This window comes from Urocampus carinirostris, chromosome 7, assembly GCF_059441175.1.
Source record: "Urocampus carinirostris isolate Australia breed hairy pipefish chromosome 7, RoL_Ucar_1.0, whole genome shotgun sequence".
Taxonomy (NCBI): Eukaryota; Metazoa; Chordata; class Actinopteri; order Syngnathiformes; family Syngnathidae; genus Urocampus; species Urocampus carinirostris.
Genome location: NC_142355.1, coordinates 43767287 through 43794998, shown reverse-complemented (window position 1 = coordinate 43794998; position 27712 = coordinate 43767287). Strand labels below are relative to the sequence as shown.

The following is a 27712-nucleotide window of genomic DNA, read 5'->3' as shown; positions in this document are numbered from 1 at the left end:
ACCCTTAAAAAAAAAACCAAAACCCCCATCATGTGAACTGAGTACTATATGCTCCGATTATGAGAATCTAGATGTGTCAGCATGTGACGGACAGGACCTCCGGGAACGGTGCATCTGCAATGATCGCAGCAAGGCTTTAAGGCTAGGACCTAAGCTTGGCCTTTAGGCTGAGTGTTAGAGTCCCGGCTCCTAGGCTTTGTAGCGTATTATGAACTGACCGACAACAGATAATGAATAATGAATAATGAAGATAGAAAAATACCCCTTAATAAACCCCCCCTCCCTAAGAGGGCACTAAAATAAATCAGTGTCGTGAAAAAAAGAGGAAAGTGTTAAAATTGTTATATGCGGTAATGTGGTCCAACAATACAAAAGCAGCATAAACCAAATTTCCCGGAAAATGGGTGAATCTGCTTTGTGCCCGGCCTATCTCCAGTCTCATAGTGCCCCCTCCCCGCCCCGTGGTATGATCGATTATGCCTCGTTTGTAATTTGGTGAGCACCTGCGTGAACATGGCCTCAAAACGGCAACAAGTCTGGAGCGGGGAAATTAGTAAAACAAAAAAAAAAGAAATGAGATGAAGCTCATTCGCTGCTTGCCGGTGGCCAATGTTAAAATAAAAAACTCATTATCGTTCAATTTTTCGACAGACGTTTGGCGCACTGTTTTAAAGTGCGAACTCTTCTTGGTTCAAATTGTTTTTTGTCGGCTCATATGTCGCACTGGGCTATTGAATGCGAATGTGGCGCACTGGCCTATTAGATGCGAGTCTCACGCGGCCGCCTTAATCCCAAATCAAGTGTGCGTATTATTAAAAAAAGCGAAAACTTTTTAGCAGGTGTCGTTCCGAACGCTCCTTTGGTTACAGCGATCGGTTAACATCTACGTACAATACAACATGCATTACAACAAGGCTACCCCGCGCACACAAACGGCATTGTCCAAGTACTTTTCAACATTTAATTCAGAGGAGACGGGAATCAAACCTGCGACTTGGTTGATCGTAAGACGACCACTCTATCTCTACCCGAGCAACTGCCACCCCGTAATAGCCTACATCAATTGACCTTGAATAATACACACATTAAAATAAGCACAGCACGCAAATACAAATGAATGACGCACTGGTTAAAAGGAACGATCAACTTAGGTATAGAGCCTAATTCAAGCACATTTAAAGGACTTTCAAATCCACTTTTTAAATCTCTCCACCAACATTAAAATAAGAAATCCTGAGAGACTTAAGTATTTTGCCGATCCACAAATTTATCTGCGATTCACATAAATGTTTAATCTTTCGTGTGCATCTATCAAGACATGATTTTGATGTGGACTTTGTCTTGCTTGATCTTAAATAAATCATGAATATATGTAGGTATCTGAAAAACACAAGTCCAAATATGTTTCGGATGAAAAAAGAAATCTGCAGATACATTAAACATTCGGGCTTTGAAATGCTGTGTTTTAATGGCGGTGTTTAAATCGAGGTTTAAAAGCATTAAATAGCTTATATAGAATGTTAACAGGTTGAGTTTTTCTTTGCCCTTGTGTAGGTTTTAGATCAAGGGTGGTGTAAATATAGTCTGTACAGCTTTACTCATATAGGTGTCGAGTAAAAATGAGTTCAAGGTCGCTTACAATTTCTCATTAGAATTGAACACTGGGAAATAATACATTTGTTCTTTGAAAGACCCATAAAATTTGGGTGGATCCCTTAAGTACTAGGGTCGTAGGGGCACAATTTGTTGTAGTGGGTCTTGGGCAAGTGCAGCCTGGTGGCGCCCATCCCTCTCTATGCCAACAAATATTCATAATTAATATTCAACCTTTCACGCCTACCTTTTTCAGTGTAGCATGCACATCTCTTGGGAATGACCAGTCGGGGGCGGTGATGTTTCATAGAACACCATACGTACTGATGCCAGCTGCAGTTGCTCACGAGGGAAGAAATGCAATGGCAAAGTCACCAGAGAGCAGAGTATGCATCATTTTTAGGTGGACTTGTTGATAAACACATCAACAATTTAAGAATTTAAAAGCACTTTTCAATCCTTGAAAAAAACATTAAAATTCAAACATTATCAAGGATTTCGAATACCTGTACAAACCCTGTAAACGGTTAACATAAAAATGCATTCGTGGCTTAGTGATATTTGTTTTACTGAGGGAGATGTCGTTTATTAAAAAAAATCGTATTGGCGTCAAGATTAGTGCCATTTCCTCATAATATGCATATGGCTGTTTGAGTCACTATAGATCCAAATTACTCTTATTAATGCTGCCCCCTCCCTTTTGTGCTCCCCCAGAAATAATTTTGAAAGCTAGTATATTTTCTACAATGACAAAATGTAACTCCATAATGAATCCATTCGACAAAGACAAAACACTTTAACTTGAGGAAGATTTTTTTTTTTATTTGCAAGAAATGTATAGAAAACACACCATCCATTTCCCAAACAATCTAATGTCATTTGAGTAAAAACAAAACAAAAACACAAAAAAAAACAACAACCTTTAACCTCCCTTCAAAATCATACAGGTAATTCTTAGCCAGCACAACATAGAAGACGGGACAGCTCATTCACATTGAAATAAGCACAAAAAGTACATAAAAAGCTGAACAGCAAATAAATATATAACAGATCTAAATGTTTTTCACTTTTGAATGACAGTTGGACTCGAGGACATACATACACACGGACTGGCATTAATTATGTCCAAAATACACATAGGCCTGTACACCATTAGACCACCACCACCCACAACTTCACATATTGTTAGGCAAACTTTTCCCCCCCAATATGAAAAAGAACAAGTGATAAAACTATGAGCCACCAAGAAACAATTTCAAATCGTAATGGAATATTTAGGCCAACAATCCCTAAAAGGTCTCAATTCGTTGTATTAAACCTATGTAACGAATAAATGACCAACTACATTGCCACCTTTAAAAATTGGCATCCATTTTCTCGATGTGTTAGAAGCCCTAAATATCTTAACTGCAGTGTAGTCATACTAAAACTTGTAGAAAAGGTTTATCGAAAAAAATTCTCCCTCATGGTCAACTTAGCCCACAGGCCTCAATCTCATTGAAAACCTGCATTGTGAACTTTGGGAGAGCATATAGAAGTCTAATGTCAATAGCTAACTGAAAAGTACAAAGTCAACTATAATATGCAAAGAGGAATGGGCAAAGATCCCGCCTTCCCGTACCTCGTCTTGCAAGACAAAGAACCATTTTGTTTTGCAAAGGTGGAACAAGCAACTATAGGAACTGTTTTGCAAGGATGAAACAAAGTATTAATGTCACAGAAACTTATGTTTCAACTCAAAAGCAAAAAAATATATAAGGTGGACAAAAGCTTTTTACGACAAAAGCAATGACGGACTAAATTACAAGCTAAATCACGCATTTTGATTAGGGATTTCAACAATGTATCCAGAGATTCAGTGTAAAGTGGGCAGGGCAACTAACACATGTGCATAAACATGTAACATGAACACTACATATTCTTGATGCAAACCTGTTTGCATTCACTATGTTCAAATCACTATTTTTACATCACATTTGTAACTGGTAGAGAAGCAAACACCTTCATTTAAACAGGTCCAAGTTTTTTAACTATGCTGGACCCACATGATCCTGTAGGATCTAAATATTGCCTTAATGTGGTGGACAGACTAGCTGTCTAACATAAGATAAAAAAACGATTACACAGTTGTGGTGTCTAAAGCACAGACAATGTCAAAGAAAGATGAAACACCAGCTACGCTTACAGCCATTGTATGACCAAAATAACCCAATTGAGAACTGAAAAATACTAAATTAAAAAATATTCCATTAAAGCTCTACACATCAGACTAAAGTCAGCTCACATCTATTTCTGAAGGGTTCAACTCTTTCAAAACTGTGGAGAAAAATACCCGTATAAATTATAATCCCTGAGAAGAGGAGGCCAATTACAGGAGCTATCATGCAGATGAACAAGGCAATCAAGTACACTCCTTTAGCAAATGGAATGCAAAACAACCGTCACATTGGACTAATAACTTGACACAATTAAAAAGCAGGGAGGAAACACCTGAAAATGTTATTTCAGATGACTGTATTTGTACATTCACATAGACATCAGTTTTCTGAAGATATCCAAGGCCACTCAGTTTTAGGAAGTTTATTCTTTTGAAGCTTCAGTGTGTGATATTCAGTAAAACCAGTGTTTTCAGCAGTCCACAATAGGTTGCTAAAGATTGCCTCACCAGTAAACAACATTCTTTAGAATTAACTAAACTCAGGTTTAAGTTAAAATAGATGGGAAGGGAGTAGAAAACATTTGTTCATCTACACCTTTATCCCTCTCATTCAAAGCGTAACATCTAAACATTCATTTTTACATTCAAAAAGCAACCAAAGACAACTACACCGCTGAGTTGCCTGGTTCAAGGAGCCACTTATTTCAATAAAGTACCTGAGCTTTAACAATTTGAGTCAGTAGATAATGGGACCATCATAAAAGGCTTGGTCCTCTGTGGATACATTTCAGTAGATAACAGTGGAGAAGGAAGTCCAGTGGTAAAAGTCATCTTGTTTGATATGGTGACATATGATTTTTTTTTTTTACTTTGTTCAGGAACAATGACAAAACATAAAAGGACAGATATCTTACCACTTTTACACAAAGGTTCAATACAATTTTGTATTAGGATTTTTCACGTCCAACCTAAACAGAAAGCCAGTGCAGAGTAAGCAAGTTAATGTATGGTTTTATGTTGCAAATGACACCCCGTGTTAGGTGTGTCAGCACGTCCAGCCTTTTCTTTTGGTTTGGACTCATCATGCCTGAAAAGGAGGTGGTAGTACATTGGTCAATCATGATAAAATGTTTTGGTGTCTTCATCAAAGTTATCCAATCATTGAAACAGAACTGTTAACTAGCCAAATACAGGGCATACAATAAAAGTTAATTGCAGGTTTTTCAATTAAAAGCGTCTGCACATATATTTTAAGACAACATTCAAAAAAACTGCCTAATCTAATCTCCAGACAAAAGCTAATATTTTAGGCCATTTTATGTCACTGTGTGACATTGGCTGATTTGATTAAATTTATGAAATGATAATAATGCCAGAGCCTTTGTCCCATATCAATATACCATGAGAAATGTCTCCTTTACCAACAATGGAACAATTTTGGGGGTGCATAACATATTAATGTATTAAAGCAATGATCAATTAGTTAAAAGTATTGCTGACCACATTTGTACAAAATAGGATGCAACAGGAATCTAACCTGGATCGCAGTGGTGAGAGCGCAGAATCCTAACCATTAGAACGCCAGGCATGTAGATGACATAGGAAAAAGCATTAACTTGTATCTCTTTATCACACTAAGTTTACTCAAGGTAACACATTGTTGATTAAACACATGGGGCCAGGATTAAAATAATTTCTTGTCAAAGTAAACTATGAACACAATACCAAAATATACGTATTATGTAATGTGGAACGATGAGTAAGATAGTGTGAAGATGAGACAAAACATAATGCTTTTTCCTAAATCATCTAAAACCCTAGTGGTTTAGTGATTGCACAATTAGTGGTTTAGTGATTGCACAATTATTATTATTACTATTATTATTAGTGATATTATTGGGCCGGGCCGCAAAACACTGTCAGAACCTTAATTGACCAAGTCTCATAAAGGCCACTTGGAATTTATGTGTTATTTTCACCATGAAAGATTTAGAAATAATGGTATGAGTGATCAGTTTTGGCCCTGTTTTTTTTCTTCTTCCCCAGAACAACACAAACGTTTAATTTCTAGCAATAACTTCCATAAATACGTGTTAAGACAATGTAATAACAGTTTGAAATGAAAGATAAAACCAAAAACAGACTTGGATTTTTCAGGAATGTAATGAAGTAGGGACTAAAACTGAACATGAACAACACATTGTAAAACAACATAAACTGGAAATAGGAACACTTATAAATATATACAAAAAAGGTTTTTGAGCCTTGTTCACTCAGATGTCTATTTATTGTCAACTAGTTTTCGCCATGACCAGGCGTTTTATGAGCCTGTGTGGAAGATGGTGAAGAAATTCTTGGAGACAGACCCACATCATACATGACCCATCAGAACCAATTCATTGCCCCTTTGACAATCAAAACTAATTAAGTAGTGTTCAAATAAGTCAAATGTGTTTTTATTGGTCGCAGAAAACATAAAATGTTTCACAAAATGCATTACTTTTTATGCTCTGTCTGTGTCATTCCTTGCCTTTGATTGTTAAGTAGCCGCACGTGGATGCCTCAAAGTTAGGATAGTGGTAAGTATATGCTGCCTTGTGGGTGTTTTGGAATACTAATTTGATTCAATTTTACCAACATTCGCGGAGTTATGGTAATTGAAAAAGCGCTTTGAAAACAAGGGAGCCGGCGCCCAATGTTAATGAGAGGGTAAAACCAGCCCGTGGTACAGAAAGGTTAGGGACAGCTGCACCCGAACATCTTATCTTTAAAGGTATTTATTGTTAATACCTGTATAGAGATGGCTATTATGAAATTTACAAAGAAATGGTACCCAATTATCTTCGATTTACAATATGAGAACAACACTCACTAATTGATGTTAAAACACACTTACTTGCTTGGAGCTTGAGGTGGTGGGTGCCGTCATCATAGGTTGCCTGTGTTGAAAGATACAAAGACAAAAATACATCAGCAAGTCATTTTAATAGTATCAATGATTCAACATTTACAAAATTTAGCATATTTGGGTGGGAGATAACCAGGTTATTTATAATTAACTACTGTTCATTGCAGATGTGAACTTTGTCAACATGAAAAAGGAAAACGTTTTTACCCCACGTGTAAGATGTTCCCAGATACCAAACCTCTCTGCTCTGCCATAACACTTTGCAAGTGGCCACTTGAGCGAGGGTACATGGCCAAACACATCTGACCCGGGGGGAGAGGCAACTGCTGGGTCCGCTGAAGGGCCTTCATCAAGTGGGGGTGAGGTGATCGTACTGTGTATCTTCCAGAATCTGGGCATGTGGGAGGGGCGTAGAGGGTTTGATTACAGACTCCATTAGAGGACGGTGATGCACCACCAGGATGCATTGCCGGATGTGCTGTGCAAGTGTCATATAGGAGTCCATGGGGAATGTTTACAATTGAGGCGAATGGCTGATTGCTTTGACAACGGCTGGCAGCATTGTGGCTATCGAGGTCCAAGATTTCTTTTGGACTTCCAGATAACTCCATATTCCGACTGTCATTTGTTGGACTAACACTACTAGGATTTCTCGTTTCAATTTTTTTTACCTCCAAGGATCCAGATAGAGACCCAGATTCAGGAGACAACAAATCCACAGTGGGGGACCCCTCAGTACCTCGCGGTGAGACCAACCCACAACTGGCCTCACTGGTTCCTTTGGAAATTGTTGAGGGCATGTAGGTCGTGGGCATCAGGGTCTGCTGAGATTGCTGCCAACATTCAAGATAATAACTGCTTCTATTGCTAGCAAAATTATGGGTCTGTTGTCCTGTGTAATAGGTTTCTTGCGAAAATGGCAGAGGCGCATACATGTTAGTGTGGGTGTGTAGATTCTGAGGGCCAGGCATGTGAAATGAATAGGCAGTTTTTTGTTGATTGGGATGACTGGAGTGGTTTGGAGTATTGTGAAGCAGGTTAAAGGTTTGATTGTGATAAGGGTAGCCAGCAGAATGAGGAACAGGCTTGGTCTGGATATACTGTGGGTGTGTATGGTTGTTTAAGCTATATGAACTTGGTTCTCCATTTACTTGGCCTTGGGAATGACGAGGCATTGCAGTATTGTTAGGTGCTGGCCATCTTTCTGACTGCTCCACCTGGCTTTGAGGACCATTTAGACCGGGCTCCTTCTGTTTCAGAACTGCCCTAGAAGACTCAGAATGAATTGCATGTTGACCTTCTTTGTCTTGCTGACTTAAAGGTTCACTTGGCATTTGATTTCCATTCTCTTCTGAGCTCGGCTGAGAGGTTAAGTGTGGAATCGCGTGGCTAGGAAGTAGAGAGGTAAAACTGGTTGGATGAGGGGGTCCAGGTTGGGCTCTCTGTGACATGCTCTGTGTAAAGCTGCTTTGGGTATTTTGGATAACAAGTGGAGTTTGTGGTTGTGTTGTAGTAAGGCTCATGTCTGAAGAATTCTGAAAGTTGTTCGGACCTGACCCATTTATATTTTCTTGGCTTAGACATTGCTGGTGCTGTTTTCGAACATTCTGCTGAGTTGTATTTAGCATGTGAGGTGATTTGCTTTTGGATGTGGTATTCAAGGATGGTGACACACACTGAAGAAGTGTATGGCAAGGAGTGTTCTGTTCATTCTGAACAGTGCATGGTTGATCCTTTAAATTGTTATTAACATTCAAGTGCAAAGACACAGCAGAAGAACCTATATTTTGAAGTTTGCTAGCTCCTTCTTGCGTATGGCACTCTGCTCTACTCCATAACAATTTTTCAACAGACACATTTTCCTGATGTCGAGGGTTGTGCAAACCCTTAGCCAACACACTGTGGTGTTGTGTCAGGTTCGGAATGGATGGATCCTCTTGATTAGGAGAAACCATGTCTGATAAATCCATTTTTTGGTTGACATCTTTTTGAATCAATTTGTTTTCTGATGCTCCTGTAAACAAAAACAAAAGAACCATAAAGACAAATGTTTGATTGCAAATGATCAGCAGTATGTCATCTAACAAATATTTTATATTTACACGAGCAATGAATGTTAAAAACATTTTTAAAACCTAATCAAATATTTAGAATGTTTTTGTGCAAGATAATACATACTGTACATATATAAACGTCATCATTTTAGTTATTGGAAACTATGGCCTTGGTAGCATTATTTCATTTAATTTAAGTAAACTTTTATATTTAACAAAATGCAACATACACTCGTATGCAAAGGTTTGGGCACCCCTGATCATTTTCAAGAGTTTCCTTTATAAATCATTGGTTGTTCGGATCAGCAATTTATATGGTATAGCAGACAAACAGTGATATTTGAGGAGTGAAATGAGGTTCATAGGATTTACGGAAAGTGTGCAAAAATTACCTAAACAAAACTAGGCAGGCAACTTCATGGCTGGGCAGGCAACTTTGTCTGCCCTGGTGTCCAATAACTTTTTGTAATTAGTTTCAGACACTGTAAATATTGATGTAATTTTTCTGTTGGGTGCCCAAATTTATGCACCTGCCTATTTTTGTTTAAGCAATATTTGCAGATTTTCTGTAAATCCTATAAACTTAATTTCACTTCTCAGATATCACTGTGTTTGTCTGCTATTTGATATATTTATCTGAAATTGATGATCCGAACAACCAATGATTTATAAAGGAAAATATTGAAAATGATAAGGGGTTCCCAAACTTTTGCATGCGACTGTAATTAATAGTTTCATTTGTCTTTTAATGGGCACAAATACCACTCTGGAACGGTTTTCAGTAATTCTATTAATGAGAATGTTTTTTTTTCTGATGCTTACCAGTTAACGTTAATTTCTAACTGTAACCTTGGCTAATACATTTCCAAGCAGGTCATAACAGACTAAAAACCTTAAAACAATGCTTTCGATGGTAATTCAAACTTGTTTAAATTGACTAAATAAAAGCTGACAGAATTTTAAAAATGGCTAGTTAATTTAACAAAAACGTTACCAAAAATAATAACTCTGACGTAATTTTGTTTGTCAGTACCAAAACAAAACAAAATAACAAAACAAAATAACAAAAAACTTCAGATCTACCTTTGGGCCGGATGTCTGTCTGTTGGCAAGACGGACTGTCTGGCCCATTGTCTTCCGCAGGACGCTGCAGCTGAACCTCAGGAGCTATAGGAGGCTGTTGCGAGGCAGGATTTGGGATTCTGTCAACCCCTAAGATGGGTTTGGGCTGTTGAAAGTGCCCTGTGTCTTGATCAGAGGAAACAGCAGGAGCCCTTGAAGAGGCTGACAGCTGTTGAAGGGCTAGCATCTCGGGACTTTCCAGCATAGAGGCTAATCTACTTGTAGTGGAGGATTCTGAGTGGGTCAAGTCATGGTGTTGCTGCAGAGGACACAGGGAGCCGACTGCTGCTGCAGACATTTGGTATTGTGCATTTGGGGCAGGATGGGGATATCCAGCTGCTTCGGGCCACTGCTTTGGTCCCACTGGAGGTGGAACCCCTCCAAAACTCAAATTGTTCTGGCTGACCACACTAGTGTCTTGCATTTGTGTTCCAATAGCTCTCTCTGGACATTGGGAATTCAAACCAGTCCACATGTTAGAGAGTCCCATAATAGGAGATTTTACGCATGAGTAATTCTTCTGTTGGGGCCCTGATGAATTGTTGCTCATTTGTTGCAACACCTGGCTCTCTGAACGGTAGTGGGATGGGTAAATGCTGGCTTCAGTAGGAAGTTGAAATTGAAGACCCATCGGACGCGGGCCTAATGATGGGCCGTGTGTTGGACCCATGTAGGCATGGTGCTGCTGTTGGTCAAGTGGCTGTTTAACTTCAGGTCCCATGGGATACCTACGGCTCAGGTGGTGCTGTAAGTATAAGAACAAATTTTGAAACAATCATCTGTGTTAGGGATGTCAATGCTTGTGTGTAGCTGACAACTACTATGGCAAGTTCTGTAACTCTATACAACACATTTTGATGAAGAAAACGAGGTTTAGTTCTCCTTATTCCTCTCTGCTAGTCCTATATATACTGATCATCAATCCTTAATACTTTGCAACAATGTTTTTTTTTTTGTTATTTTTGCGATTAATCGTCTTATTGTGTTTCAAGTTGTAAAAAATGGGGCAGGCAACTTTATGGCTGGGCAGGCAACTTTTCAGAGTCGTCTGCCCTGGTGTCCGGTATCTTTTTGTCATGAGTTTCAGACACTGCTATCTGGCCCTTTATGAAAAAGTAAGTGTCCCTAAACCTAATAGCGAGTTAGGCTACCTTTAGCAGTGTTGACTGCAATCAACCGCTTACAATAATTGGTAATAAGTCTTTTACAAAGCTTTAAATTAATTTTAGCCCACTATTCTTTGTAAAATTGTTTCAATATAGAAGGGTTTTCTTGAATGAACCATTTAAAGTCATACTCAGCGTCTCAATTGGATTTAAGTCTGAAATTTGAATTGGCCACTCCAGAACCTCAATTTTTTTTTGTGCCATTTAGAAGTGGACTTGCCCGTGTGTTTTAGATCATTGTCCTGCTGCATGATCCAAGAGCACTTAAGTTTGAGGGCAAAAACTGTTGGTCGGTCCTTCTTCAGGATCTTCTAGTAAACACCAGAATTCATGCTTCAGTCAAGCACAGCAAGTTTTCATTATGGTCCTGATTAAGCAAAGTAGCCTCAGGCAGTCAAAAATCCCCCACCATACTTTACATTGGCATTTTGTTCTTTTTAAATGCTTTGACATTTTTATACAAGAAGTAACGGGCTGCACACCTTCCAAAAAGTTAATTTTTTTTACTCATCACTCCACAAAGTGTTTCTCAAAGAGTTTCGAAGATAATTAAGATGTTTTTTGGCAAATGTGAAAAGACTGTGTTCATTTTTGACAGCAGTGGTTTTCGCCCGGGAACTTTCCCATGGATGCCATTTTTGGCCGGGGTCTTTCTTATATAACAATAGTCAAACGATGACCTTAACAGAGACCAGCGAGGCCTGCAGCTTCTTCAATGTTTTTCCACGTTCTTTTGTAAGCTTTTGGATGAGCTGTTGTCGCGCTCTTGGAGTAAGATAGTAGGTCGATCACTCCTGGGAAGGTTTTCCACTGTTACCATTTTTTGCCAATTGTGGATAAAGGCCCTGAAAGTCGTTCGCTGGAGCCCTACAGCTTTGGAAATGGCTTTGTCATAGGGCCAAAAAGGCCTAGATTTCATTGTGCCTTGATAAATGGTAACAACATTCTTAACTGCATTCTGTATTTCCTTGGGTTGTCTCTGGGTGATATTAAAATTGATTTGATGATCTGAAACCTTTGTGAGTGATAAATGTGCAAAAAACAAAGAATTCAGGTAGGAGGAAAATACTTTTTCATGGCACTGAACAGGTTTACAAACAGGATATATTTAATATGGGTCATGTTGAAATTTAAAACACACATCAATGACTCTCATTATATAAGATAATTTAAGATAAAATGACTTAACCATACAGTAATACAATGTAGATAGATGAGTTGTCACACTCTTCAGATATTTGTCCCAATTAAAATAACAAATAATAATTGTACAAGGATATTTTACCTGCGTGTTGAAGTTGTCGGTCAAATGATATAATGTCGGATCTCTGTTCCTTGGAATATGACTTGGGTAAGCAAAACGGGGCTCCAATCCTCTTCTATGAGCATACGTGTGTGGGCCATGAGGCTGATGTACCTAACAAGATCAAAATAAGTCAAATTTGCAGTTTAAGTCAATATTCAAATAGTCACCAGGACTGTGAATATACCTGCTGTCGTAAGTGGTACATGCTCCCGATGTCTCCTTCATGTAGGTGTTTCGTATTCTTTAGAAAGCCCAAATTAGAGTGTGAAAGTTTGCCAAACTCGCCCTCCAACAGAGCATGGCCTTTGCCCCAATGCACACTCCTTTTACGCTGGACATCTTCAGTAGCCTTGATTAAACTTTCAGGTCCTAAATGTTTGCTGCTACGATTTTGTTTTTTCTCCTTGCGTTCCTTGTCTTCTTTGCTAATGTGGAATTCTTCATCTGTGTCACCATCCTCCGATGGCAAGTGTTTAAGTAGGGCCCGGTTAAAACAGCGTTCAAGAGACTGTGCCATCACAGTGTACTCTGTGAAAAGGCAGACATTAGTGTTGAGGTTTAACTAATTATTTGTAAGAAAATATTTTCATCTTCACCTTCAGACTCACACAACACAAAGTTGCAGTCTATGTCCACTCTAAGCTGTACGCTTGAGCAAATTGTGTACTGCCAAAACCTTCCTTGGCGGTCAAGAATATCTATCCAATCTATCCAGCGCATACAAATCAGGGCTCAAATTTGCTAAATTATTTCCCTAGCAAATTCGGACAGAATTACTGTGTATGCGGGTAACAGCAACACGGGTTTTGTCTTTTTAGTTACCATTACAACAAAATCTGGCTGACTGCCTGTTCTTAATACTTGTAAATACTGTTTTTTTTTCATTTACCACTATCCTCTCCGTTGTAGTTGATGCAGTTTCGAAATATGAGCTTCACGTCAGAAACAAACTCCTCCTTTGAAACATACTTTGCATCATTGAGTTTCTTTTCAATGGTAGAAAGGTCCATAGGAGTCTAAAGAGAAAGTGGAATATACTGTATCAGATCAGAATGAACAGCTTAATGAAGGTAAGTTTTGTACAGTCAACAAGTTTCACATTTTAACGATAATGACATTTTATTTTTACCTGGATTATGTCATGATAATTGGGGGCATAGGAGTCATCTACAGGCTCTGAGAAAGGCCAAGCGTCTTTATGAGTTTTCAAAGCCTCCAAAACTAGGAAGGGAAAGCAGAAAGCAGCGATGACTGTATTTGTTCAGGCATTCAGCTACTTTTTCAAAAGGAGTACCTTTGTATAAACCTGTGTAGTCATCTTCCATGTCAAAGCTGAAAAGAAAAAAAACTAACTCTTAAGATGTGTCAATATTATTAATTTGAAAATATAAATTGTCATACAATTCCTTGGGGACTTGTGTTCCAAGTATTGGTGAAGAAGGTTCAGGTGGAAGGTATTTTCCTTCAGATAACAGATAGGCCTTTTCCTCTCGCATCTTCCGTCTCAGAGCCCGCTCTGAGAATATAATTTGAGTTAGGATATTTCTGTGTAAAATAACAAAATGAGTCATGACTTGGTTAAATGCGGCTAAAATTTGGGTCGACGTCAGAAGTTTGGTTTCCAAAAAGCACTGGATGACTCCCGTTTACATGGTTGTTAGCTATCAATGGTAATACAGTAGTATCTCTTCTTACGAGCTTAATTCGTTCCACGGTCGTGCTCTTCGCTCGAATTGCTTTTAAATGATCGAATTTTCGCCATATGAAATAACTAAAACATAAATGGGCTACTTCTGTCCCATACAAGTTAACTGTAAATAGGTATTAAACACATCTTTTTAATCACTAAAAACACATTCAAACATTAAAAGTTACAGTAGCAAGACAAATAAGATGTTATTAATGAAATAAAATGGTAGTTATTGTGAGCTCCATAATGAAAGTGTGCATGTCCTGCTGAGGAAAAGGGTTCGGGGGGCAATTGCAACGAGGAGTCAGAGATCGCATACCTGTCAAATTATATTTTACCCCCTATTTTTTACGTTTGACAATTTCACATTGTGTTCACCAAATAACAATTCTCGTCTTGACCATTTCGGCTCTAATCCTGATGGTCTCTGTCACTGGTAACAGATGAAAACGTCAACGTAGCTTGCTAATATTGTTGCGGCATTGGACAAAGACCATCTTGCTGTGAATAAATACTTGTTGCATTGTGTTTTGAAGGTTTATTATCATTTAATTAAGAGGAGTTGCAATCACTAATAAGGGGAGAGGTTGAGATGTATGAGATCATGAGATCTAATACACAAGCCATTACTGTACATTTAAAATTAAAGTTACTGTAACTTCAAATGAACATAAACAAAAACTTTCAGCACTATTTTATTTTAGTGCATGTAATAGTTTGCATGTGCAAACTGGGCTAGCTGTTGCTGACAGTAGCCATTCACAAGTGATGAGCGGTTATGAGCGGTTATGAGCGGTGAGCAATCTCTAGCCGTAGCCTCTGGGACTGTCCGTTAACTGGATTTTCTTTAGTTTAATGTAGTTTATATCAAGGAAAAAAAACCTCCTATACTGAAATTCTTGTGTTAAGCGATAACACTGTATTCTGTTGATAGGAGTGATCATTACACAATTAAATGACATTTTCATCAATTAAATTAAATGAAGCAGTGTAGTCATTTCCCTGTAGCTCCGAAAGTTTTCTTCTTTACAATGTCCAATATGTGTATTTACTAAGGATCAACTGATATGGGTTTTTCAGGGCCAATACCGATTCTTAGTATTAAGAAGATGACGATAATCGATATTTTGAGCAAATATTCATTTGCTGTAAAAGCTTAAAAAAAATGGCAAAAACATTTTTTTAATGATGCAAAAAGACACAAAGAATTATTGTTATACAGTAATAGAAAACTTTAATAGCGCTCTGAAACCTTTTACAGAAAATAAAATAGAATTTAAACATAACTCACATGACTAAAAAGTGTGGTATTCCTCTGTAGTCTCCCATAGTCATACAACACAATATTTTTGAAGTGTGTCTTACTTTGCAAACAGTAAATTGTCAGATTTTAAATTCAATTCAAACATTTGTTTACATGGGGAAATCCATTATAACCAGGATCTCATTCACAATGGTTCTAAGGTCACAGCGATCACTGAACAACAACGTACAATAAACATGCATTACAATAAGGCTACTATTATACTATAGCACGAAATATAAAGCCTACTTGTGTTCAAGTAGTCGAGGTCGGAAATATTATAGCGTTTAGCAAAATTGGGTCGCCTCCAGTGTTAGTAATGTCCACAGGAATATGTCTTAATAAACTCATTATATAGACAACAATCCCTTTTTTGTTTTAATCATGTTAATCAATTTTTCTTGATAAACACATCGCACAATCACCACACTCATTCTATCGGAAGCAAAGTGCTAAGAAGCACAGGAAAATCTGAGTTTGCGTTCACGTGAAGGGGAGTGAGACACCCAAAGGGTCTGCTACCAAGTGTGCGTTGCTGCACGTTGATGACATTTGCTCGACATTTCAGTCAAGGAGTCACAAAAAGGGGGTATAGAAAAAATTTGAATGTGAAAAACACTCGTGAATATGGAAAATATTAAGAGACAGCCTTAACTCTCTCCCCAGTCTGCAGTCTTACTGCGCACAGTGGGCTTCCGGATTCAGTGGCTCTGCCCTCGGTCGCTTATCGGATGAGTAGCGTCCAAGACAGAAGGGAGGAGAGGAAGAGAAAAATTCGACTCGGCTGTTGCTCAGTGTTGTGTTTATTAATGGGCTTAATTGGCCCAATAATATGCCGAAACCAATATCCGTCGAATTCCCAAATATAGGTGCCGATCATTGGCCTGCCCTATAATCGGTCGACCTCTGGTATTTACTTCTATTTTAGAGTATTTCCAATAGACTGGTCGCCAGATGCAAGTACTTAAACAATATTTTTGTATAAATACATAATGTGTGTATAGATACACACTGTTGTCTTTTTTTACCTACAGATCAATGTATTCAAGTAACATTTCACTCAGCGAGTGAATAACAATATAATCCATAAATTGTCCAGCGCTACAAAAGGAGATTAGTTAAAAAAAGATTAGTCAAGAGTAAAAAAAAAAGACTACAAAAATAACACAGCTAATCAATGTCTTGGTTCAATGTAGGTAATCCAACTGCATTTAAATGACCCAGAATTCCGGATGAGAAGGCCAGGTGTCTTTTCCAGATTTTAAGATTTTAAAAATGTATTCAAAACTCTTTACGTGTTGACAAATCCTACATATCCCCAATATTCAAATTGAACAGGATTTTACGGGTTGTACTTAATGTAAATCTTGTCATCATACCCTCTACAGCTTTGATCTTCTCCATTTTCTGTCGCTGACGCACTTCCTGCTGAAACCTTTCTTCTTCTCGTCGCTGTTCGGCCAGCAAAACCTGTCTGTCCAGCGCTTCATCATTTCCTTTTTCAAACTCAGCTGTGGTTTTCACACGTGCCTGAGTACGAAGCAACATTTAAATCAGAGCCTGACAGACATGATTTCTCTACTCACAAGGCGACAGCATGCACATTAACATGACAGCATCTTTACAAAAGCATACTACAGACACTACTGCTGCAGCAACTACAGAAAAATGTTACACATGCCTCCTTGTCTTGGATCATGTGCTTTTCTGTGAAACCCTGAGACACACAGAATGGAGGTGGATCATCAAGCTTCAGTTTCTGCTCTCGCTCCTGAAACAGTTGGGAATATTTTATAATTTTAATATTTTGCGGCTGCAGAGTCACCGAAATATACCGCATTTTTTGCACTGGATAATAAAGTGTAAGCCACAAACATAGTCTTTTGACTGTATATTTTCCATACCAAAGGCTCAACAGACTATAGGGCGCATGAACTTTTGACTACAGTATGAGCTACCGTTTGTGCAATGTGCATCAGTTAATAAGCAGATTATAACAGAAAAACATTGTTTGCAAATGGTATTGAGAACCTGGAACGCGGCGGGGAGGGTGCCGACATTTTACCACTAACCACCTCTAAGTTTAACATGAAATCATACGTTAAAAAAGCTTGTATAGTCTTTAGTTGAACGTTATTGATGCACAGCTAAAGAAGTGGAAAGACTGTTTGACCTATCAGAACGCACAATGCAAATCAGTGTTTCTGGCAGAGTGAATAAAAACAGCGAAAAATTATGTTAGCTCTAATATCTTTCGCCACAACAATATTAACAAATAACTTGGCTGCCATCTGTCCACTGGAGGGTATGTTCACTGCTTGGTCAGGGGAGACCTAATGCATCCAACATCAGATTGTTGCGGTCATTTGAAAATGATTTTCCAGTGTTTTGCATCGTAAACAATACACAATTAACATTTTTTTTTTAAAAAACAACTATAAAAAAAAATTCACAGGATATTGACTTTTAACTAGCTATCTAGATACCTTATTAGAAAGCATGATTATATGTGTGCCTTCGTCGGGCCTCATTGTCTTGGTCATGTGCAGGTTTGCTAAAGCACAAAACTTAACAGATGACATAAGCCTTGATGGTACAACCAATTGGCAAAGTATTATGCATGTGACTTAACCTCAAATAAAACACACATCCATATTGGTAATGGATAGCCTTGCTTGGTTAATCTTTAAAATATCAGTCCATAAAGGTCTGTAAATTCTGGTATGAAATTGGTGTTGGTTTAATATTGCAAGTATGGTCTTAAAGAAGTAGATATTCTCTTCTGACCTTTTGTTCAATCATGCTGCTTATCTCAGGCAGAAAATTTTGGCTGATGACACGGTAGAGATGGCGATCTTGGGGAGAGAGCTTGTCCTTTATGCTTTTGGCCAAGTTAAACCACTGTTCTTCCGTTTCGCATACAAGTGACCAGGTGCCTCGCTCTTGACCTTCTTTGATGCATAAGCACAAATCCACACATATGTATTAGTACAGATGACCCCAAAACACTTTCAATGTTAATGGATGTAAATATTTCACCTTGAGCAGGGGGTATATGAGCCATTCCATTTTCTGCATACTCTTCCCTTTCTACATTACTAAAAAGGAATGCATAAGTCAAAAGAGGATTCAATGAATGCACCTCTGTACCAAGTTAACCCCTTAACATTCCTATAAAATTGGCCTAAAATCCCAATCAAAAACATACCCAAAGTAAATTGAATGCTGCTCTTTAACTGTTTGGAGAATACGGACGGTTTTGGTCTCTTTTGAACGTTAACACTTTCAACATTGAATAATCCAAGTTGGAACACAGAATAGGAAGGTTTTTATTCACGCCTGAATTTCTTTCTGCAACCAAATGACGCAGAGCAGTGTATCATCGGCATCTTAGCTGGAAAACAAGTCAGACAATAGCTTGAGGTCTTACTTGGTACTAGGTCCAATTTTATCACAATCTTAAAAAAAACAAAGACTGTATTTTACACTTTCTTCTAAAGATATGTCAAAACGTTTCCAGAAGTGGCCTTTTTGAGACGACCAGTTTACAACCCTCTAAACCTTTGCAACCATGTATTTTACTTTTAACAATTTTAGACATTTTGAAGAAGTTGTAAATATTTGACTTCTTTTTCAAAAAGTCAATCAATGATTTGGCACAGTTGTGCGTGATAATAGCGCGTAAAAATGGATCTTGGGGTTACGTATATGGTCTTTTATTTTCGGCTCCAATTTGAATACACCATGTAAAATTGCATAGAATTAGTTGAAATTTCTTTGGCTAGCCAATTTGTCAATCAACATTCGAATCAGTCACCATTGGCTACAGATTTTTGAAGTTGAAATAGGTCATGTCCAATGTTCCCTCTAAGCTGTGCGCGTGTGCAATCGCGCACTGCCCCGCACATTCTCAGCGCACAAGAAAATCTATCCAGCGCATAAATAACATCAACATACCGTGTTAATTAATATCGAATATTAGACAATCTAATCTAATTAATTTGCCCAATAATATTGTTTTTTTGTTTCTCACTCAGTGAGTGACAGGTGTCTAGCCAATGATACGATACAGTTCACTTACGGTTCAAAGCCAATCATGGCATTGACTGTGCTTGCGTCTGGGCCCCGCCTATAGGTAGCAAAACATCCACTGAACAAGCCACAGTAAAAAAGAAATGCAGCTCCTATAAGATCATACCTGTCAACCTCCACTTCTCCATGCCCGTACAAACTGTCGTATTTTCCCGTACAAAATACAAAATAATCGTACACCATATTTTTTTTCTTTCGGAATGATGCATGATGGGAAATCCCCAGGCAGCAGACGCATGCGATTGACAAATTTGCGTTTTTCCGTACAGATTTCCTTGTACGTCGTACTAGTCTTAAAATGCATCAAAAATACGTACTTTGTACGGCAAAACCGTACAGGTTGACAGGTATGTAAGATGGAATGGTTGACGGAGTATGTGCAAATTGAAGAAAAAGCGGTGAAATTGGGTAAGACTTTTTTCTTTTTCAAGTGAGAAAGGTCTACTCTGCAAAACATGCAGCAATGCCAAAGTAGCAAGTGAGTTTTCAGAGGGGAAAATGTGGATTGAATGGAAGTTGGATTATCTCAAGCGTCACGTTCAGCATAAAAGTAATTCAAAAGCTGTCGAAACTGTACGAAGGCTCAAGTTGGGACAGGGGATTAGTACATTATTGCGGGACAATGCTTTACTTGCCATCCAAATGAATGCATCAATGCTGTCAGTTCAACAAATCCACGATCACATGGCAAAGTATGTGAGTATACCAGAAAGCTGGCGAAGCAAAAACTATGCCTTTGAATTTGTGAACTCAATCAATGAGATCATGCAGAATGAGACTATGTGCAGTATTAAAAATGCACCCTGGCATACCGCGGTAGTAGATGAGAGCACAGAAATATTAGTACACAAAATACTCATCATATATATTAAATACAGGGAGGAAAATGATATTAACTAAAAAACTGTGTTTGGTGGCATCATCCAGCTGACAGTATGCACTGTTCAGGATATTGTGCAAGGAATAACTCAATTTTACTCCAAACATAGACTGGACATGCAGAAAATGGTGATGCTGACAGGACACTCGGCCAGGCCAAAGCAGGACTCTCACATACTGTATAACATCTACACATCCCATTTTTCTGATTTTTGTCTTTTTTTTCAAGTGGACCAAATTACTTATTTAAAAAAAATAAAGCGTGCATAACAGATGTTGCTCACTGTTGTCCTCAGTTTGCTCAGGGAGCTTGTGTGTATGCCCAGATACATGAAAAAGTAGCGGGAACATTGGTCATGTCTTTTTTTTAATACAGACCCTCATGGGCTGCACAAGCTAAGGACTGTGTAAAAAAGTGTGGTTTCATTTAAAAGGTCAGAGGCTAATGGGTATATTAGAAATCATCTGACAAGTCCAGTTATTTTTAAAAAGGAACTATGGAGCAAAACTAACTGATAACAACAAGGATCGTCAAACGACGCAGGAATGCGTTTAGCCAACTTTTTTATCTGTCCGCATTATTGTGTGTTTCGGAGAAATATTTTACACAGTTGAATTCACTGGACTGTCAAAAAGCAGCTTCTAATTCTTGCCAAATCTGCTTTTTGGTGATTCTCGTTTGAATCCTCACCCTCCTGACCAATTTTCTCTCAGACGCAGGAGAAAGCTTGCGTTTTCTTTCTGATCGTGGCAGTGACAAAACAGTGACATGCACTTTATACTTACAATTGTTTGCACTGTTGCTCTTGGAACCTGCAGCTGCTTTTAAATGGCTCCAAAGGACTTTCCTGACTTGTTCAAGTCAATGATTTGCTTTTTCAGAGCCATGCTCAGCTCCTATGACTTTCCCATTGTAGCGTTTGTCGGCATTTTCATCCAATGAGCCCTATTTAAACGGCCTCAGAAAAGTCACCAGCCGTAGTCACTCATTATCACTCAAAAGAAGAAAATTGCTAATTCGTGTTGCCGTATGTATATTTTTGACACAGAAGGTTTGATCACGTTTTCTGTTAACCCATATTAAGTCATAAAAGAACCAAACCTCATGGATGTTTTTGTGACAAATCGGTTCCAATCACTCTATCCACGAAAAATTAGTTGTAGAAATAACTGGAAACTCAAGAGAGCCATGTCCATCTCAATGTTTTCACACCAGACCCAGACCTATTAAATATGAGGTCCTAAATTTAATACATATTTGATCTTTTGGAATGAAACTGCTGTGTGACCGGTCAAGGCGCATTCATGCTCGTCATCAATAGAAGACGAACGTCATTATTCTGTGAGCAGGAGGAAGCGGAGAAATAAACTGGCATGAATTCACACGTTCATAGAAGATAAACAATTATTTATATTGTAACTCACGGAAAAGCCACTATCGCATTGCATACAACTGGATTCACAACAAACAACAACAGTGGTGCTCGTTCTTAAAGCGATAGTATCCTCTACTGCAGGGGTGTCAAACTATTTTTATCCAGGGGCCACTTGCTAAAAAAAAATTTTGTGGGGGACAGACTAGGAGATTAAAGAGAAAGAAGGAAAGAGAAAGAAGAGTTAGAGAGGGAGATAAAGGGAGATAGAGTAAGAGAGATAGAACAAGGGGAGAAAGAGAGGAATAAGAGAGAACACAATGGAGAAAAGTGGGAAGAAAATGGAGAAAGAGAAAGATATAAACAAAAAGAAAAATAGACAAAGAAAGTGAGACACAAAAAGGGAAAAAGAGAAAAAGGGAAAAAGACAGAAGGACAGAGCACAACAGGGAGAAAGGGGGAAATAGAGAGAAAGAGTGAAAAAAGAGAAGAGACTGAAAGAGAAATAGAGAAAAATAAAGAAAAGAAAAGACAAAGGGAGATGGATAAAGAGAAATAATGGGAGAAGAGAAAAAGAGAGGGAAAGAAAAGAGAGAAAAAGAGTGTGAGAGGAGAGAAAAAGCAAAAGAGAGAAGAATGGAAATAGGGAGAGAGAGAGTGAAAAACGAGAAAAAGGCTTAGGGTTAGATCGAGAAAGAGAAAAAGTAAGATGAGAAAAATAAGAGAAAAAGAGAAAGACATGAAAAAGAGTGGGAGAGAAAAGACAGAAAGCGAGAGACAGAGAGAGAGAGAAAGAATTACAGCTGCAGTTGCTTTGCGAGTGGCGCATGGATTTGGAGACGTCAAGTGGACATATTTACAACTACAGCTCATTTTTCTTCTGTGTTTCTTTCCGCACTCTCCTTCGTGCTGGAATAAAATCCTTCTCGGGCCTTATCCTGCCTTCTTTTTTTATTTTTTAACCTTTTTTTTAATGTATCTCCTTTTTTTCTTTTTTCTCTAGCTTTTTACTTCTTTTGTTCTCTAGTTTCATTTTTTGTTTATTACTTCCTTTTCTTTTCATTCCTAAAATTTTCCCTTTTTCTCACATTTTTCCCTTGTTAGCTCCTTATTTCATTTTTACCAGTTTTTTTCATTCTGTTCAGTTTTCCTTGTTTTTTTGTGCTCTTTTTGCCCTTTTAAGTCATTTTGAGCATGATGTTACATTCTTATTGATAATATGTGGATGAAAACAACAACAAAAACATCAACTGAAGAGCTGTTTGGGTGCCGAAAGAGCCATCTTTTTTTAGTGACTCCTCCATCTACCGCCGCTCCCTCCTCTCTCCCGGCAAATTAAAGCTTCGGGTTTATTTTGGGCTTGCTTATCAAATCAGGTCAATCTGTTGGGTTTGGGCGGGTTCAGAATTATATACCTGCGACTTTGGTCAGGCTAAACCTTTTCTCCCTTCCCTCTCATATCTCATCTTACTTTTTACATGTACATATTTGTAATACACATGGTTTTAAGTAAGAAAGTCCTGGATTACAATTAGGTTTGAAATAGTATGGAAAATAATCTCATTCCAATTTCTTCCATAAAAGTTTCATTTTGGTGCAACATGTAACCGGGAGTACATTTTTGGAACTTTTTCGGACATAAGGTTGTACAAAAAAAAAAATCACCTCAGCTCAGGATCTTCATATCTTTTTTTCTTTGGGGGTCTTCCTCTTTTCTTTTTTTCTTGTAACGTTAACGTTGAGTTTTCACTGTAAGAAAGAATCCATCATACTATCCTAATCATTTCAATGCTTTACTTCCAATATGAATAATAACAAAAAATTAACATCACTGTCATCAGGATCTTAGAGATCTTATATGAGGAACCAAAAAAAGACATTTACCTATTTTTCTCAACTTTTCTAGCGAGCTGTTCCTTGTACATTCGGGTGCCATAAAAGTACCAGTAGAGGGCTCCATCTCCATCTTCCCCAAGTGGTTCTACCCTAAGACTATCCGCATCCAGACCCTGATAGAAACCAAGGAAATCATTAGATTTGTATAATTAGTTGTGACATTGCCAAGTGCTGTAAGCACAGGGTAATGTAGTTGTGCTTGCGAATCCCCCGAGATATTATTATTATATCTATCTTCTTCCGCCGAAATTTAACGGGGAAATCCTCCCAGAGCTTTTCGAGTACCCCATCGATTCATATACCAAATATTCCGGCCTGACCGGGACTCTTGTGGCTTGTCTTTTGACAGCGATACAAGTCGCCGGGCCCCGCAAGGGGCCCGGGGGACCAAAAGAAGTCCCCATCCGGAATAATGGGTTTTGAGATTCTCCCATCCAAAATACATGGGCCCATTCATTTCTATGGGTAGTCATGGAAACGAGGGCTTTTCCAGAGTGTAGTCATAGTAAGCAGGGACTGTCCAGGGTGGCTTGAGGGGGCCCGACCCACATTACCTTTAACCATGGGTAAATGGTGAATTCCAAAGAGTGGATGCTAACGAGAGGATGCTAACAGCTATGTGCGCCGCTAGCAAAGTGTTGGGCTGGCATAGCCAGCCCAAACATTAGCGTAAATGTTAATTTAGTAGTGCAATTCACATTTTAAAATGACAATGATTTCTATTCTTCTATTCTTTTCTAAGCATTTGAAGTGACAAAGCTCAAAACCAAAATCGAAATAAATTATTGACAACAGAAACTAGGAACACAATACCAACACACCATTTACAAGATATTTATTTAATGTCATTTAAAATACGATTTATCATCAGATACACCAAAGTTGTTTCCCTTGTCATGGTTTTTTATATCCTTCAGGATAACTTTCTGTTTTTGCCATTCTCAAACTTTTGTCTCTGGTACAGTGACTAAAAAACAGTGGGATAATGAGATAAAACCTCCTATTCCTATTTGTCTGTATCACTGGTTGGCGTAGTAGTAAGGATTTGGCGCTCTTTTTGCAGCGAACCTTGTTAGTTTCCAATTTGCATTAAACAAGAATAAATACAGTAGTTCGGCTCGGGACAATCATTATATTGTTCCGAAGGAAAACTGTTTTTTACAATATACCAGAAGAACCTCAAGATGGTAAAAAGCTGAAGGATAAAGGAGCTGCTCGGAATTTGAAAATGCTCTAACTGCTAACGCCATTTTCTGGCTGAAATCATCACTGTAGCCTCTGTCAAGCAAAGCTGCTCGTGTGGCAAGTGCAAGTACGATGCCATTTTTATACGCACTTGAATAAAAACTTCTTTTTCATCTTTTTGGGATTTGGATTGGCATTTGGAACATTACTTTTCTTACTTTTACCATTTTCACTAAAGGAAAAACATGAACGCGAGCATGAAATTACTTTCCCTCAACGCCCCTCCTCTCCTGCTTTGTAGTGTGTTGGACGTCGCAAACAGCTCAGATAAAAGTAAGATAAAATCAGATAGGTGCAGTCTTCCAAAACTTGCGGCAGTTGCTTGCTTATAGCGCTAACTTCCTTAGCCGCGTCACTCGATTTCACAGCCTCCTTATTCTTGACTATTGTACCGATAGTAGATTTAGCCATGCTGTATTCACTAGCAAGATCGGAAATTCGTACATCTCTTTCATATGTAGCTATTATATCTTTCTTAAAGGCAATAGTTGGACTAAGGACTTGTTGTTTTTTTTCACCTGTCCTGCGTGCACCGACCTTCTTCGGAGGCATAATTAGGGGCTAAAACACCCGTACGCCGCTCAGCATCGCACCCTAGCGTACCGGCGTTCGAACTCCGATTTTTTGACCGAACAGCGAAGCAAGAATTTCTCAAAATTTTTGGTCGAACACCGATTTGACCGAACTGTGAGGCGTTCGAAAACCGAGGTTCCACTGTATAATGATTGGATTTGGGATGTCAATTTCTGCAGTGTAAACAACTAAAAGTCTTTGTCGCTCTGATAAATACCAATTTTCGTTTCAGGTGATTGAACACAATTTGACAATATAGCATTTTAGAATCTTAAGATGACAAACCACCAATTGAAAGAATAAACAGATAAAGTATGATTTTTGTGAGGGTCAAAATTAAAGGTGTTTAAAACGGTTAACTCAAATCAATTGGGCCATACCTTAAGAAGATCAAATACATCAGCAGCATCTAGTCGATAATCACATAGACGGTGCAGCAGTTCAACCTGAGTCCGGGGGGGCAAGTTTTCGAAGGGCTCCTCCCGAAGTGGGTTGGGCTTTCCTTCTTCTAGCTCCCACCTGTAGCTGATGATGTCATCCAGGTATCTGCTGAATGCCTGTGGACTGAAGTGCAATGTTACAATACTCAATGTATAAGTTTTCATATTATTTTAATTTTTTTTGATCATTTCAAATTGTGTAGGCCATACAATTGGTTTTGTACTGGAACATCTTTGTTAGAAAATCAATTTGAAAAACTCGTCTTGCAAATTTCCGCTTTAATCCTGCTCATCGCTGTTAAAACCCGAACTGGAAATATTCTAGTTGGCCAACCACTCCATTGTTCAAATAAAGAAAATTGACCTATAAATCCTTGGAAAAAAACGCAATGTCTTGCGATTACGCAATCACACAGTGTCACATTGCAATATCGATTCGATTTCGGTTGATGTTGCAGCCTTATTAGGAATTTAGCCATGTTTTAATCAAAATTTTTTTTATTTATATTTGTACAAAAAATCTGTCCTCTTTTTTTTTTCTCTATAGATTACTGTGATGTACGGATTATCTGTGCGTTTCAGTTGCATCAAGTTTTTTTTCTATCAATTTAGGACTGAAAATGTCTGTTCGACCGAGTCTGTGTCCAGGGGATATTTTTCTTCAGCTTTTCATTGTGGAGCTCCATTACCGCACCAAAAGTTTGTGAAAACTGCTGGAAGGCAATGGTGTCGCCAACTTGAAATTTGATTGATTATAGCAAAAGCCTCATCGACACCTATTTTATGCTAAAGGGCCTGCATGTATTTCCTGACATAAGACCTGACTCTCATTTACAAAACAATATCGACAAAACTATCTCCCCTATGTCTTAAAATATCAGAATAAAGCACAAAACCTTCACTTGCAGCCTCAATGGGTCACTCAATTGATCAGAATGATGCAAAAAAATAAAAGTTAATCTCTCATATTGTTACTTCCATATCGAAAAGATGGATCTCAATTAGGCTCTTTTGTCATTGTAAACATTCTACGGGGTTCAAATAACTTTTTATGGGCACATTTAAGCACTTTTTAAGGACATTCTAAGCCGATTTCCAGTATCATAAAAAAACAACAAAAATCCTGTGCCCCTCAAAGGAACGGGAACCTAAAGCATAGTTTAAAACCCTAACTCTATTTCCAACCTTATTTTGGAACCCTAATATTGGATTAAAACCCCAATTTAGAGCCCAAACCCTAGCCCTATACCTAACCTCAACTGTACCCCTAGACCTAGCCCTATTTCGAACCGCAACTCTAGCCCTAAACGAATTTTGGAAGCCTACATTCAGTTTAGAACCCAACCTGGAACTCAAACTCTAGTTTATAATCCTAAACCTGCACCTAACCTTAGCTGTAACCCTAGACCTAACCCTTGCTCTGAACAAATTTTGTAACCCTAAATTCAGTTTTGAATCCTAATATAGAGCTCAAGCTCCTAACCCTAAACCTACACCCAAGTCTAGCTGTGAAACTAGTCCCAACCCTATTTCAGACCATAAATTTAGTTGAATACCCTAATAAGGAGCCAAAACATTATTTTCTACCTCTTGCCACAATCCTTTTTTGGAACCATAAATGAAATGAAATGATCTGCATTTATATAGCGCTTTTCAAGTCAATGACTTCCCAAAGCGCTTTACATTGTGCTTCACATTTCCCAATAGCGGCCGTGATCTGTGCAGCCATGTAAGGCGCTAACCTGCTTATTGGGGGTAATTGGGGGTTCAATGTCTTACCCAAGGACACTGCGACATGTAACACGGACAAGCCGGGATTCGAACTGGGATCCCTTAATCCTAAAACGATTGGTCTACCTCCTGAGCTACTGCCGCCCCAAATGAAGTTTAAAACCCTCATTTGAACACCTAACC

At 38.4% G+C, this 27712-nt stretch overlaps 1 protein-coding gene across 2 annotated transcripts in view; it reads right to left on the bottom strand.

Moving 5' to 3' along the window:
- Positions 1-2394: 2394 nt before the first annotated feature.
- cecr2 (CECR2 histone acetyl-lysine reader) overlaps positions 2395-27712 on the bottom strand; it is a 48889-nt gene continuing 23571 nt past the window's right edge. Inside the window, exons 3-19 of one of the 2 annotated variants that reach the window (XM_088341052.1) lie at positions 25739-25922; positions 23529-23653; positions 23310-23393; positions 18340-18398; positions 18088-18251; positions 16982-17071; positions 16680-16830; positions 13709-13823; positions 13602-13639; positions 13437-13528; positions 13197-13323; positions 12492-12835; positions 12287-12418; positions 9797-10580; positions 6867-8673; positions 6648-6690; positions 2395-4838 (exon numbers count right to left, since the gene is read on the bottom strand). In XM_088341052.1, the coding sequence (XP_088197178.1) occupies positions 4833-4838; positions 6648-6690; positions 6867-8673; positions 9797-10580; positions 12287-12418; positions 12492-12835; positions 13197-13323; positions 13437-13528; positions 13602-13639; positions 13709-13823; positions 16680-16830; positions 16982-17071; positions 18088-18251; positions 18340-18398; positions 23310-23393; positions 23529-23653; positions 25739-25922 (4345 nt within the window). In that variant the 3' untranslated portion in view covers positions 2395-4832. The remainder of the gene's footprint in view (positions 4839-6647; positions 6691-6866; positions 8674-9796; positions 10581-12286; positions 12419-12491; positions 12836-13196; positions 13324-13436; positions 13529-13601; positions 13640-13708; positions 13824-16679; positions 16831-16981; positions 17072-18087; positions 18252-18339; positions 18399-23309; positions 23394-23528; positions 23654-25738; positions 25923-27712) is intronic. The other variant, XM_088341053.1, reaches the window with a different exon arrangement.